The sequence below is a fragment of the Sander lucioperca genome, chromosome 7 (assembly GCF_008315115.2).
Source record: "Sander lucioperca isolate FBNREF2018 chromosome 7, SLUC_FBN_1.2, whole genome shotgun sequence".
Lineage (NCBI taxonomy): Eukaryota > Metazoa > Chordata > Actinopteri > Perciformes > Percidae > Sander > Sander lucioperca.
In genome coordinates, this window is record NC_050179.1 from 35,135,584 (window position 1) to 35,149,901 (window position 14,318).

A 14,318-nucleotide genomic window follows, 5' to 3' on the forward strand; every position below is an offset into this window, starting at 1 on the left:
ATTAATTTGTAATAGTTTTATACCACTACTTCCTTTATTTTTTTTTTATGAAATACAGCACGACAGTGTCAGACACTGCGTGAAGTTAAAAAAAAAAAAATAAATAAAAATAAAAAATAACTGTTTAGAGCCAGCTGACGGTTTAAAAAAGAAAAAAAATCTCCGACAGGCAGAGACGCAACGTGAGTCGCATTCTACCAAGCACCACGTCTGAACAAACCCCACGTTTACCAGAACTCTACTGGTTAATAAGGAAGTACTACAAACTGAAGTAAAAATCAAACCTGAAGCTGAAGAAACCCTCAACGTTAACGGAAAAGACCCGCGAACCTGAGTGACTGAGGGAGAGACAGAGAGAGAGACAGAGAGACAGAGAGAGAGAGAAAGAGAGAGAGTTGTTCTGTGTGAGTGAGCAGAGCGGGACACAGCAACACAATACATCTGTATGTGTGTGGGGGAGGGGCGCTGTGACGACTAGCCTATCACAGAACGCAGACACAGTCAGCTACCCAATGAGGATTTTTATTCAATCCGAGCACAGATATTGACTCGTATAATACTCGTACTCGGCAAAAGTGCTTTATCCGTACCAGATACTCGTTTCAGCCGAGTATCCGGCTCAACTCTACTAAGCCTCCCAAAATCTGAAGAAAATCTTTTAAACTGATCTTTGTCGATCTGAAATGAAGACAGATTCAGCAACTGCACGGCCTATTTCCCTCTTAAAATGTTTTCAGAAACACGTTTCGGTGAACTATTTTAGTCCAATATGAGATCGTATTCTGAACGAGCCGCCATGACAGTCTGGCTGTGAATTTCCGGAGAAAAAAGAACCACGTGACACATTCGTCCAATCAGCTGCCGGTTTTCATTTTCTGGGAAACAATACAGAGCAGCGCCGCCTGCTGCTATGGAGACGTATTATGTTTCGCGCACGCGCAGAGCGTACGCTCAAGTCGGCGTCTCCTCAGTGTGTTTTGAGCCATTTTTTTGGACCTCCTGGGACCCGACTGATCAGTCCGACTGGCTTTTCTGCCGACGGTCGGCCGTCTGGTTGATGTGAGTCGTGCAGCAAGACGCTCCGCTTCTGAGACACTCCCGGTGCGTACGGCGGAAAATCTGAGTTATACTTCCTCCACCTAACTTCCTGCTTCGTCATAACCACTAGAGCCACCAGAGGGCGCCGCCACTATAAACCTAAATATGAGTTGTAACTGCTGCTTGAACAAACGTCTTATGTGGCCGTTTTTCGGGGGGAAAGGACAGTCCTCGACGTTTTGTCACAGCGCTCAGCGTCCGATAGCACACACACAAAACAAAGAACAGAGAAGCTCAGATTACAAAACACACAGAGGGAGTGTGACTTGACTGCTCAGGACGCCATTACTTCCTAATTTCTTTTCACAACAAATGTTTGACGCTATTATATATGTTCTGAACGCCAAGTACAGAACCTTTAAGTATTTCTTTATCTAGTCTTCCACCACTGCTCAGAAACCCTGAACCCTGACCTCCTAAAGAGACAGAAATCTGGGATTTCATTTCATCTCTTGTGGATTATTCCGTAACAATCATTTCACCGATTTACTGTAATACACTCAAGACAAAAAACAGCCTCATAGTGCGTACATATTCAGAGGGAATCGAACCCTCAACCCTGGCAGAGAAACACACACAGTAAGCAGCCACAGTGTCTCATTGTGCAGCAGAGTATCTGCGGAGGGATTCGGTTTCAGATGATTAAAACGTGGGGGGAAAAAGATGCCGACGAGGGGAAAGACGATCCGAAGAGAAAGATTTGATGAAGGTGACGGAGAGAACGTCGGCTGCTGGATGAACCCGGCTGTGTACTGTAAACACAGCGACATTAACCGCTGATGCCCCTGAGGGCTTTTCATTGAGAACATGATGCCTTTGTTTTGTTTTTTTTCTGCCTGTGGTGGTACACAAACACACGTTTCCATGGCAACACAGATCTGCTGACACCCGACTCATAATGAAATCTCTCTCAGGACTAATCTGTAGTTTTTGCATCGGCATGTGCGTTAGTTTTTATATCCGTTTGAAACTAATAAATGCTTGAATGTTACCAAGAAGCAGAAGTGGAAGTATTCAGATATTATCGAGTACAAAAGTAGCATCGATACGACCCACAGGAGTGTTTTCATAAATGAGCGCCCCCTAGTGGTGTCAGGAGATACGACCTTATATCTAAACCAGAGAACGTAACGGTCGCGGTTTTCAACATTTCGTTAACGTGACGCGATCGCAGTTTTGTTTAGCCACAAAAAACTTTTTAAAGCTTCCATATTATGCTCATTTTCAGGTTCATAATTGTATTTTGAGGTTGTATCAGAATAGGTTTACATGGTTTAATTTTCAAAAAACACCATATTTTTGTTGTACTGCACATTGCTGCAGCTCCTCTTTTCACCCTGTGTTCAGGTCTCGGTTTTAGCTACAGAGTGAGACCTCTCATTGCTGTAACATCTTTGTTTGCACTCGCACATGCTCAGTAGCTCAGATCATAGATCATGTCAGCTAGCTAGCTCCATAGACAGTAAAAGAAAGGCTGTTTCTCCAACTTCGGTCAGTTACAAGGCAGGATTAGCTGGGAGACTTATTCTTCTTTTGTGGATTATGGTGAACTTGTGTGTGTTGTAGCAGTGCTTTGCCATTGAGAACGAGCTAGCATGCTAGCACCAGCAGTAGCTAGGTAAGGATTACATGAGCTAGCTAGCTGTTTGTTTCTCCAACTTCAGTAGTACAAGGCAGGATTAGCCGGGAGACTTCTTCTAAACAAGGGCACACTTCCAACTTTGTGGAATACCTGCAGAACAGGGACATGGAAGTAGTTCTTTTGTAGATTATGGTGAACTAGTGTGTGTTGTAGCAGTGTTTTGCCATTCAGAACGAGCTAGCATGCTAGCATGTTACGGTTAGCCAGTTCGTTTCAGCTTGTTACGTAGAAAGCCGTGCAGATTTTGACCAGCTCACCTGGAGACTGAAGGCAGGACACATTCAGAAACCGTATCTCACTCAGAACAGCATGGATGTTTTTTTCCAAGTTTGTATGCGTGTGGAAGCACCAGAGACACAAAATAACTCCCCAAATCCCAGAAAAAAAAAATTCATAATATGGGCACTTTAAAGTTTAGAAAAGAAGACGGTGGTTTGGGGTAAAATTAGACGTTACTTCACTTCCTGAAGGATGCAGAAGCTCCATTTGTTCCATGAAGTAAAAAAAACAAAACAAAAAAACCACACCATTTATTTTTAAATCTGTTCAACTGTGTTTGTTTGACCCATCCACAGCTGAATGCAAGCAGCATGAAACAAATGCTGCTTGAACAAACGACTTTTGCTGGAGGTTTTAGGGGGAGGATGGTCTTAAATGTAGCAATACCACAGTGTACATACAGGTTTACAAGTAATAGTCCTGCATTCAACATCATACTCATGTAGAAGTACGATTGATAGATAGATAGATATCAAAAGACCATTTTTTATCGTCAATGCAATATCAACTAACGCTAGGCCTGTTGCAATATGCAATAAATCAATTAAAATCGCATGATAAATAAAAATTATGTTATATAATACGGCTGTTAGCTGTAGCCAGGTTAGCCGTTGCTAGCAATGCCAGTTGCTAGCAATGCCAGTTGATAACAACGCGTCGCATTACGTCGTATTTTGTGCATATAAACACCGTAGCAACATGGCCACAGATATAAGACAGGACTGTGTGTACAACTTGTTTTATGAGTCACAACTACAACAGAAGTGCTAATAAACTGTATCTTACTACAGCTTTCACTAATGTTGATGCACAGAGCTGCGATTTTGGATTTCGAGCTTGAGGGTTGGTGTGAAGCTCTCGCGACTTTTCTGGTCGAAAATGCGACTTTAGTTAACATTTCTGACTGGGAACTTGTAAATTCCGAATTTCCGGTTGTGTGAATGTAACACACAATGACTTTTGTGAAACATAAATTAGCCAGCTAAGCTATTTTAAGAAAGCCTGGGCCTTTGTTGGCATGACACAGAACTAAAAACATACAATTCAAAAATACACATTTTAAAACTTTGACTTCAACAAAATGTATTTGTTACTTGAAAGAGTTTGAAAGAACAGGACACACTTGTAGATCATCAAAGTGATTTAGGCTACTAACCTTGAATATATCTGCAGAAAAAGAATCCTCCTTTTGATGACAGATGGGAAGCTGAATTAAAGTGTCCGAGATCAGTTTTGACTCCCAGTCGGCCCTGCAGTTTATGAATACATGAGGTGATATTGTGATAAAGTTAAAACCTCTTCACATTGATCTTGTTTGTGCAGTGTGATGAGTGCAGAGTTTTGCAGTGGATGTGGACCAGACTCCCCAGACCTCTGATTGATCACAGGTGTGCACTGCTGCCAGAGAATCACACACCTGGCTCATAATTAGCCTGAGTTACACTCACCTCAGAGAGAGACACAGGTGGAAGAAGTATTCAGATCCTTTAGCCCAGTGGTTCTTCAACTTGTTTCAATAATGTTCCCCTTTTGAATTGTTTCTTTAAGCCAAGTACCCCCTGACCAGCGCTAATCATTTTTGGTAGAAAAAAAAAAGTCTATATTAAGAGGAACAGTTGGCTACAGCGCTGTCAGCAATAGATTTACTAAACAACAGCCTTGTAACTGAAAAACATTTAAATGCTGATGAGAAAAGGAGACAAAAACTGTAAAAAAGACAGTAGAAAGAAGGAAGGAAGGAAAGAATAGGTCAAAAATAGTATCAAAAACTTCAAAAACAGTGACATAACTTTGAAAAAAGCAATCCTGACAAATAATTATACACAAAGGATATTGCTGCTTTAGCAGAAGGATCAAAAGTGAACAGAGATTCCAAAGGGGTAACGTAAGGTAGTGGGGGGAGGCATGATGTATTGGATTTAATAAAATACCGTATTTGGAGGAATCTGAGGAATTGATTTTGTGGAAGACTAAATTTAATGCGCAATTGTTCAAAGGAAGGGAATATTCCATCAATGAAAAGATCTTTCATTGATTTAATACCTTTGCGCTTCCACAGATCAAATGAGGAATCCACCACAGAAGGAGGGAAAATATTGTTGGAGGATAGAGATGCGAGAAGCGAACGGTCAGTGTAACGCTTATCAGTTCAGTTTTCTAAGCACAAACGGACATTTGGGAAAACAGAAAAATGGGTTCAAATATCCAATTTTTCATTTTTTTTCCGCCTTGACAAATTAAAAAAATTGATCTTTAACCTGTTTTTCCAATTTTCTGTTTTTATTCAGAGGATCAGAAATTTAGAAAATTACAAAATTGCGTCTGAGCTCCAATTATTCAATACTGCCATGGTATTCTCTCCCTCGTTCCACCTAGCTACGTCCCCACTCCAAACCATCAGTTGCACCTCTGACCCCAAAGTCTAGTTTTTTTTTTGGTCCATATGCAGTTAATGACCTGCATATTCCACAAAGTAGAGGAAGAGAATACCATCGCAGTATTGAATAATTGGAGCTCAGACGCAATTTTGTAATTTTCTCAATTTCTGATCCTCTGAATAAAAACAGAAAATTGGAAAAACTGTTTAAAGATCCAATTTTTTAATTTGTCAAGGTGGAAAAAAATGAAAAATTGGATATTTGATTATTTGATTGGTTTTTCCAAATGTCCGTTTGTGCTTCGAAAATTGAACTGATAAGCGTTACACTGACCGCAAACAACCCTGCCATCCAAATTGCTGCCTTATTTTGGACCATATTTTAAGGGACTGCGTAACTATTGGATTATCCTTTGTGAAATTTATGAGCCTAGTCTTCTGTCTTACACTGACTTATTGATCGACTAGTGGATGTGGAAACACAATTTAGTTTTCATGTGGTGCCTAAAAATGACACATAAAGGAATCTTGAAAATTGAAATCCTCCTGTGTAGAAGTGTTCTTCAGTTCACTTTACAAAATGTCCTCCTCTCATATCCTGTCCTCCTGCTCTTAAACATTTAGTTGTCATCATGGAAACAGGAATGATTTTTCTGCTCCAACAGAAGAACAAACACCCATAACCTGGAGAACGGAGAACAGTAAAACTAAAATCTGTATTTGCGTATCGCTCTCTGTCCGTCACGCTCCTCCAGTCGCAGGATTTTATGAGCTTAAGTCCTGACGGCTTTTTATGGCAGCGTAGTTCTTTTAAAGCCCCCCCACCATCACAGCATGCAGGAGGCGCGTTGAGCGTATACCGCCGGCGTAATGCAGCGGAGATCCCACGTTCAGGTGGAGGAATGCGGCCTCATTAAAGCAGCAGAGAGCAGGAACGGTGCATTCCTGCAGAGTGAGCTAAAGCAGGAAGAGACACACAAAACATACAAATAGTCATGTGAAAAAATTAGGACACCCATGCTAAAGTTGACTAAAATAAGGATCATCTTTAGGAAATTGATCTTAATGCCTTAATTAAAAAAATGAGGAAAAATCCAACCTTTAAGGACACCAATGAATAATGTATCATAAATAAATAAATGTTCTTCCTTAAAATACAGGGGGCATAAGTCAGTTCACCCCTATGTTAAATTCCCATAGAGGCAGGCAGATTTTTATTTTTAAGGACAGTTATTTCATGGATCCAGGATACTATGCTTCCTGATAAAGTTCCCTTGGTCTTTGGAATTAAAATAGCCCCACATCATCACATACCCTTCACCATACCCTTGGACTTGGTCTTGACTAGTCCTGGTCTTGGACTTGTCTTGGACTCGACAAAGGTGGTCTTGACTACAGCCCTGCAATCCAGGTGTGACAACAAGTGTGCGGAGAGGCTCTACAATCCTGCCTCCATCTGTCAAAGTGAAAACATACAGGGGACAAACAGGGGAAAGTTAATGAGGTTTTGAGCGGGCACTAAATGTAATGGCACTCCTTGAACTTTTTACGATGACCCGCAGCAGGCTGGACATTATAGCCCTGAATGACTTTACAGCCTGGGTCGGTTTTTAAGGTCTGTTACAGTCATGAGGTCTGCAGGGAGACGGCGTGACGGAGGGAAGGAAGGAAGGACCGCAGAGTGATATTTATCTGACTCAGCAGAGAGTCGAGATGGAAAATGACCCGAGTGATTTTCACCACGCAGGAAATAAAGACACTATTTCCAATAGTTATGCGTTTGTGTCCGGAAGAAGTATTCAGATCCTTCACTTCAGTAAAAGCACTAATACCACACTGTAGAAATACTCTGTTACAAGTAAAAGTCCTGCATTGTAAATGCTACTTAGGTAAAAGTATGTAAGTATCATCAGGAAAATGTAGTTAAAGTATTAAAACTAAAAGTACTCGATACAGAAAAACCTTCACATTTTAGAAACTGGAAACGATCCAAACGTGTTTTGTGTGCAGAAATCTTAATGTGTAAAGTAACTAGTAACTAAAGCTGTCAGAGTAATGTAGTGGAGTAAAAAGTACAATATTTCTCTCTGAAATGTGAGTGAGTAGAAGTAGAAAAGTGGCATGAAAAGAAAAGACTCAAGTAAAGTACAAGTATCTCAACATTTGGACTTAAGTGCAGTACTGGAGTAAATGTACTTAGTTACATTCCACCACTGGGTGCGGACTATACAACCTGACTGAGATTTTAGATCACATGTATCAAACTCAAGGCCCGCAGGCCAAATCCGGCCCCTCGCAAATTTTGATCCGGCCCGCGTATTAATTTAGGTTCCCAATCAGTTTTGGCCTGCGTAGTTGCGTGCCAAACCAGAAAGACGGGAAACAGTTCTTCAAACTGTAATTACGCGATACTCAAAGCACAATTTGAGATGCAGAAATTCCCACACAGCCTTTAAAACAGGTTGTTGTACTTGGGTACCCTTCTTTTAGAAATATAATCAGTGTTTTGCTTGAATTTGCTAAATTCAATGATGGCTGAGGAATTTCTTTAGCTGACTTTTTTAGGGCTTTATGTCAACCAAATAGCTTTATGAGAAATACAATACAGTCCAAAATATTTGAGTTTTCGATTAAATAAAAGCATGTTGGGCGCCCGGATAGCTCAGTTGGTAGAGCGGGCGGCCATATATTTGCGGCCCTTTGCTGCATGTCATTCCCCCCTCTCTCTCCCCTTTCATGTCTTCAGCTGTCCTGTCAATAAAGGCCTAAAAGTGTATATTCAATAAACTACATGTCCGGCCTTTGATGAGATTCTCATTTTCCAGTTAGGCCCTTAGTGAAGTTGAGTTTGACCCCCCTGATTTAGATGATCTGTTTGACGGATCCAGTCATCTTTTCCTTGCAGACAATCATCTGAACTCAGCCGGAGCTGCAGTTCAGAGCAGAAAAACAGAACAAACACGCCCCCTGCTGACCGAGAACCAGTGGGACGGCCTCTAATATACGGAGGGAAGGAAGGAAGGACCGCAGAGTGATATTTATCTGACTCAGCAGAGAGTCGAGATGGAAAATGACCCGAGTGATTTTCACCACGCAGGAAATAAAGACACTATTTCCAATAGTTATGCGTGTGTGTCCAGAAGAAGTATTCAGATCCTTCACTTCAGTAAAAGCACCAATACCACACTGTAGAAATACTCTGTTACAAGTAAAAGTCCTGTATTGTAAATGCTACTTAGGTAAAAGTATGTAAGTATCATCAGGAAAATGTAGTTAAAGTATTAAAACTAAAAGTACTCGATACAGAAAAACCTTCACATTTGTGGGACGGCCTCTAACAGCTGATCTGAGATCTGTTTCAGCTCTGAACGGCATGTTTCTCGTCCTGCAGAGACAGCAGCGAGGCTTTAGATCCAGGGCCACACTGGAAAAACAGAATCACATCAAGGGCCAGACATTAGATTAGATTAGATTAGATTAGATTCAACTGTATTGTCATTGTGCAGAGTACAAGTACAAAGACAACGAAATGCAGTTTGCGTCCAACCAGAAGTGCAAAAAGAGCAGAAAAGTGCAATGTGATATACAAAGTATAGACAGATGGTGCATAGACAGGACAAGAAATATAGTGCAGAGTAGACAGTAGTGTACAGTTGGTTAACAGAAGGTGGTTTAGAGTAATATAAATTCAATATAAATATGTGTAATGTATTAGCAGTTACCTTATAAAAGCAGAATAAATATGTAATATGTAATATGAACAATGTATGACCAACATGTACATGTCAGGTTTATTGCAAGGGCGTAACTTTGGGTTCAACATTGGGAGGGTGTTGAGATCTCCCACTATCTAGATAGGTCCCGGGACATGCCTGCATGGATTGAGAAAATCGACAAAAACATCGTAAACTTGTGTCTTATAATATATTATATAAATATGTATCATAATGCCTGATATATGCCATGAGAAATCCAGCTAAATTACAGGCTTTACACCAAATTTAAATACCAGGTATAAAAGTGAGAGCCTGAGACTGGTGACGAAGGTTTTTTAAAGGCGTCTTGGTGACATCACAGGTTCTGAATTTAACTCTGAGGCGTCTCCTCACATTCCCGCCGCGGACCGACAGGATAAAGTTAGAAACTGAGGAAACTTTAGAGGCCCGAGGACAGAGCTCAGAGCACCTTACAAGGAGTGTGTGTGTGTGTGTGTGTGTGTGTGTGTGTGTGTGTGTGTGTGTGTGTGTGTGTGTGTGCGTTTGTGCAAGTGTGTGTGTACTTGTGTGGTGTGTGTGTGCGCTTGTACGTGTGTTTGTGTGTTCGTTTGTGCATGTGTGTGTGTATGTGTATGTGCACGTGTGTGTGTGCGTGTGCATGTACGTGTATGTGTGTGTGTGTGTGTGTGTGTGTGTGTGCATTTGTGCACGCGTGTGTGTGTGTGTGTGTGTGCGCGCATGTGTGTGTGTGTGTGTGTGTGTTTACTTGTGTGGTGTGTGTGTGTGTGTGTGTGTGTGTGTGTGTGCGTGTATGTGTGTGTGTGTGTGTGCGCGCATGTGTGTGTGTGTTTACTTGTGTGGTGTGTGTGTGTGTGTGTGTGCGTGTGTGTGTGTGTGTGTGTGTGTGTGTGTGTGTGTGTGTGTGTGTGTGTACTTGTGTGGTGCGCATGTGTGTGCGTGTGTGCGTGTGAGGGATATGTGAAACCAGCAGTGAGTTGAATCATTAAAGAATTACACAAACGTTAAATGTCATTAAAATGCGTTTCTCTTCAGTTCAGACTCATTGGTCAACGTATCCTCATACAACGGTTGGTATGATATCTTAAGAAAAGTTGTGCACAATAGTGCCAGTTAAAGTAAGTCAAAGTTGACTTCTGTTTTCACACGAGACACGACCAGCGCTCTCCTGGGTGAAAGTCCTGAGTCTTGTTTCACCCAAAATTGAATACTTGACTTGCACATACCTGTACACACACATACGTGTTTGTGTCGTGTGCATGGAAGTCAACCTTTGTGACTTTTTTACGCTGACAACTTCACTTATGTCGGTAACTTAATGTGCATGAACAACATACTTATATTTAACCCAACCACAGCCACGACCATGTGTGAGTGTGTACGTGTGTGTGTACGTGTGTGTGTGCACGTGTGTGTGTGTAAGTGTGTGTGTGTGCGTGCAGGTGTGTGTGTACGTGTACGTGTGTGTGTGTGTGTGTGTGTGTGTGTGCGTGTGCGTGTACGTGTGTGTGTGTGTGTGTGTGTGTGTGTTTGTGTGTTCGTTTGTGCGTGTTTGTGTATGTGCACGTGTGTGTGTGTGCTGGATCCGAATATCCAACTATACAGATATTTGTTTTATGGCTAGGTGTTCGATATTCAATTTTGGGATTCAAATATCCGTTTTTTTTGGGGGGGGGTTTCTTTAATGCTGTAATAAAGTTGAGACATATTCAACTTTTGGAGAAACAAAACCCCTACGAAGGATACAAACAGGTTTTGAGCCCCCTCACAGTTATTTTTTTTTACCTTTTTTGGGGGGAGTAGGCTGTCTTTCATGTTTTTTGAGTGGGATAAATTTAACTCTACTAAATAGCCGAAATCTACGCCTAAGAACATATACACAGAAGGTATGAAAACAATGTACAACAAACCTAACTCCGGGGGATACGGTGAATAAAAAAGTAAGTGTTCCTTTAAAGTAAACGTGTTTGTGTTGGAACAGCAGCGGACCAAACCAACGCTACCTGCAGCTTCGGGCGTGGTTTAGGTGTGTGTGACAGCTGCCAACGTTCAAAACAACAATGCCAGACATGATAGACAGATGGTTCATCCAATTACCTGCCAGGTATTTTTTTTTGAAAGTGCCCGCCCTTTCCCAAACAGTTGCCAATGACAGCTTCTCAGATGTTACCAAACCATCTGGAGTATCAGGTTATTAAACTGTATAAGCCCTCCTGCACTGGCTGCGTGGCGTGAGCGTGTCAGCTGCGTGGCGTGAGCGTGTCAGCTGCGTGGCGTGTCCGTTTTTATTCGGGCTTCCATTTTAACAGGTTAGAGCTTGCACACTGCCTGTATGACACGCACGTGTCAGGCGGCTCGGAAAACGCGTGCATGCTAGAAATAAGACCGACGCCTATTTTTCACGCAACATGCAAGCGTGTTGGAAGCGTTTCCAGGAAAAATAGAATACGAAAAGATGTTTATATGTCATTTAGACACAAATACATAACACCGCATATAAAATATGATACTGAACAAAACATTTCCTCGGGCGGTGCAGGACCATTTTTTTTTAAATCATGGTGTCGGTCAGCCCATCTCATGGCAGTTCGTGAAATGGTCACGTTATTGAATCTATTGATTCGTGAACAGGACACGAATATGTTGTTTTTTTCGTGTGGTGATTACGAATTTTAATTTAATGTATTTAAATGGGAAGCATATTTCGTGATCACAGCACGACAACGGTAGGGAGTGGTATGAAAAGCAGAAAATCCGCGTAGGGAGGTTGGTCGGGGTGGTGGATGGGTCAAACAACAAAGTTATTCTCTTCCTAACCACAACCGTCCCGTTGTTTTTGGCGTGTGACGGTTCCTTTCCCAGTATCTTCTTTTCCTAACCTCAACCATCCCGTTGTTGTGGCGTTTCATGTCCCTGTTGTTGCGTGCCACAGAGACTGCGGATCGTGTCCCTGCGCCCGGGGATCGCGTCCCCGTGTGGCGGTCCGTCGGTCTGTCCCGTTGTTGTCGCGGGCGTGTGGCGTTTAATTTCCCCATGGCAGTTCGGGAAATGGTAACGGTCGAAATTCGTGACCTGTACACGAAATAAACGAGAAAACTGTGACCTGTACACGTATCAATAAATAAAAATAACGTGACTATTTACGAACTGGCGTGAGACCGGGTTGTGTCGGTTCTGCAAAATACAAACAAGGCAAATGAAGACAAATCCACACTCATTTTCTTCCACATTTTGACTTTATTGTTTCTTCAACGTGGTTCAGTTTGTGTGAATGTTTCCCTGAATGTGTGGAGTTTTAAGACTTGGTGTTGTGTGTTGGTGTGGGAACTTCCTCCCCCCCCCCCAATGCCTCCAGAGAAACAAAATGCCATCCAAAAAAATACAGTTCAAATACTCAAAAAGCTTCAACTTCGTCTGCGGGGCGACTTCTCTCAGACATGCTAACCCGAAACATGAAACCAACCAACACATATAAGACACGTGGAGTTCATATAAACAAACAAAAAAGACAGCAGCGATACGTTTAGGAAGTCTCGAACATCTTCTTCCTGTCAGCCTTTCCTTCCACGTTCTTACGCCAGTCGCCCGCAGCTTCAAGCGGCTGTAGAGGAGAACAAAGAAACACTTAATTACAATCGGAATCAGGTTTGATGGGGGTTTTAAGCCCCCAGCGTCGACTTCCAGGCAGCGATGGGACCGTTGACGCGGAAAGCGGGCGCAATCCCGTGAAACTGTCGCGTTCGTGCTTGTCTCACACACACACGCGCCTGCCGCAAGAGTTGAATTGTGTTGAACTTTTCCCTACGCAAACGACGCGCAGCGCAAATCAATGCACAAGAGACTGATTGTTCTGTTTGTGAGTTCACTAAAATATAAAACTGTTTTCTAGACAGCGGGGCTTCTGCTTGTCGGCACAAGACTAGATTTAACGGGGAACGTCCGTAATTATGACAATGCTAATTTAGCTAACTTTAGCTATCAACAATAACAGTCTGTGGTTAGGAAAGACTAGTATTACCACTATTTGTTATAAATCAACCTGCGATTAGGGGTATATGATGGAGGATGGATACCCGAACCGAGCCCGACGGTACCCGACAGGCCAGGCCGTGTTCAGACATAAATTTAGAAATGATGTTCAGGTTCGGGTCAGGCTCGGTCACATCAGCGATATGATTGGGCCTCTTGTGCGCGCCTGTGTTAACGTGCGCTTGTTGCCCCGTGTGCGGTGATGCACTCATCTGTTGACATTTCTGAATGCCTTCCTACAGTTGCTTAATAAAAGCTTTCCGCACAAGCAAACGTACATGTGTCATTAGTACGAGACAAAAAAATTTGATTTTAACTGTGTCGGGCTCGGGTCGGGCTCGGACATAAATATCGTAATGCCTATCGGACGCGGGCCGAGCTCGGACAGACTCGATCAGCACTCTAATATATGATATCACAGTCAGCTAATCTCATTCAGTTGTACGGCAGGGATACAGTAGTGCACAGAATCTCCATGCTACCACACATTGATTGCCTGCCGTTTACTAGCGGAGCGTTGTCCGCATGTCTGATCACGTGAGGAGTGCAGTGAGATCCATGCGACTACGCAGGCCAAGTGAAAAACCCTTTAGTCGTTTGTTCCAATAGCAGTTATGACTCATATTTACGTTTATAGCACTGTAAGGCGGGTCTTTGCCAAATGTGGATGGGGTGTAAACCAAACTACCGTGAATAACAGGCAAAAAGAAGAGGTCATTTGGCATGTGGATTGGAACATTTCCAACAACTCTCTTGCGAACGTATTGCCAGTGTGCCATTGGTTGAGCAGTGCTCCTAAGGTTGCTAAACGATAAAAAGAATACGGTGAACTCACCTCCTCTTTGACCTCCTTCTTGACCTGCTTCAGGTTGGCCCTGAGGTCCATGTTGACCGTGTGTTTGGAGCCCAGCAGAGCCTTCAGCATGGTGTCAGCGGACATACGCACTTTCTTCAGGGCGGGTTTCTTCACTCCGGCCAGATCCACCACTTTGATCTTCAGGTCTTCAATCTGTGATGAGGAATTAGTTTTTTATTATACTTCTATTATCTTTATTGGTACTATAACTGCCACTGTTTGTCATACCAACTGCTATAATTATTATGAATCATATTTCTGAATATTTGTATCAGTGTCTCTGTATATCAGTGTCTCTGTATA

The 14,318-nt window shown here is 42.4% G+C and overlaps 2 protein-coding genes across 4 annotated transcripts in view; both read right to left on the reverse strand.

Annotated features, from left to right (window-relative positions):
- Positions 1-4,361, reverse strand: part of lsp1a (lymphocyte specific protein 1 a) — a 58,908-nt gene extending 54,547 nt beyond the window's left edge. The window contains exon 1 of one of the 2 annotated variants that reach the window (XM_031279843.2): positions 4,176-4,361. The gene's annotated coding sequence lies outside the window, so the exon portion shown is untranslated. The remainder of the gene's footprint in view (positions 1-4,175) is intronic. The other variant, XM_031279839.2, reaches the window with a different exon arrangement.
- An 8,239-nt stretch (positions 4,362-12,600) lies between these two features.
- The window catches only part of LOC116036365 (troponin I, fast skeletal muscle-like), a 20,390-nt gene continuing 18,672 nt past the window's right edge, over positions 12,601-14,318 (reverse strand). For both annotated transcript variants that reach the window (XM_031279902.1, XM_031279901.2), the window contains 2 exons: positions 13,995-14,168; positions 12,601-12,731 (listed from right to left, as the gene is read on the reverse strand). In XM_031279902.1, the coding sequence (XP_031135762.1) occupies positions 12,654-12,731; positions 13,995-14,168 (252 nt within the window). In that variant the 3' untranslated portion in view covers positions 12,601-12,653. The remainder of the gene's footprint in view (positions 12,732-13,994; positions 14,169-14,318) is intronic.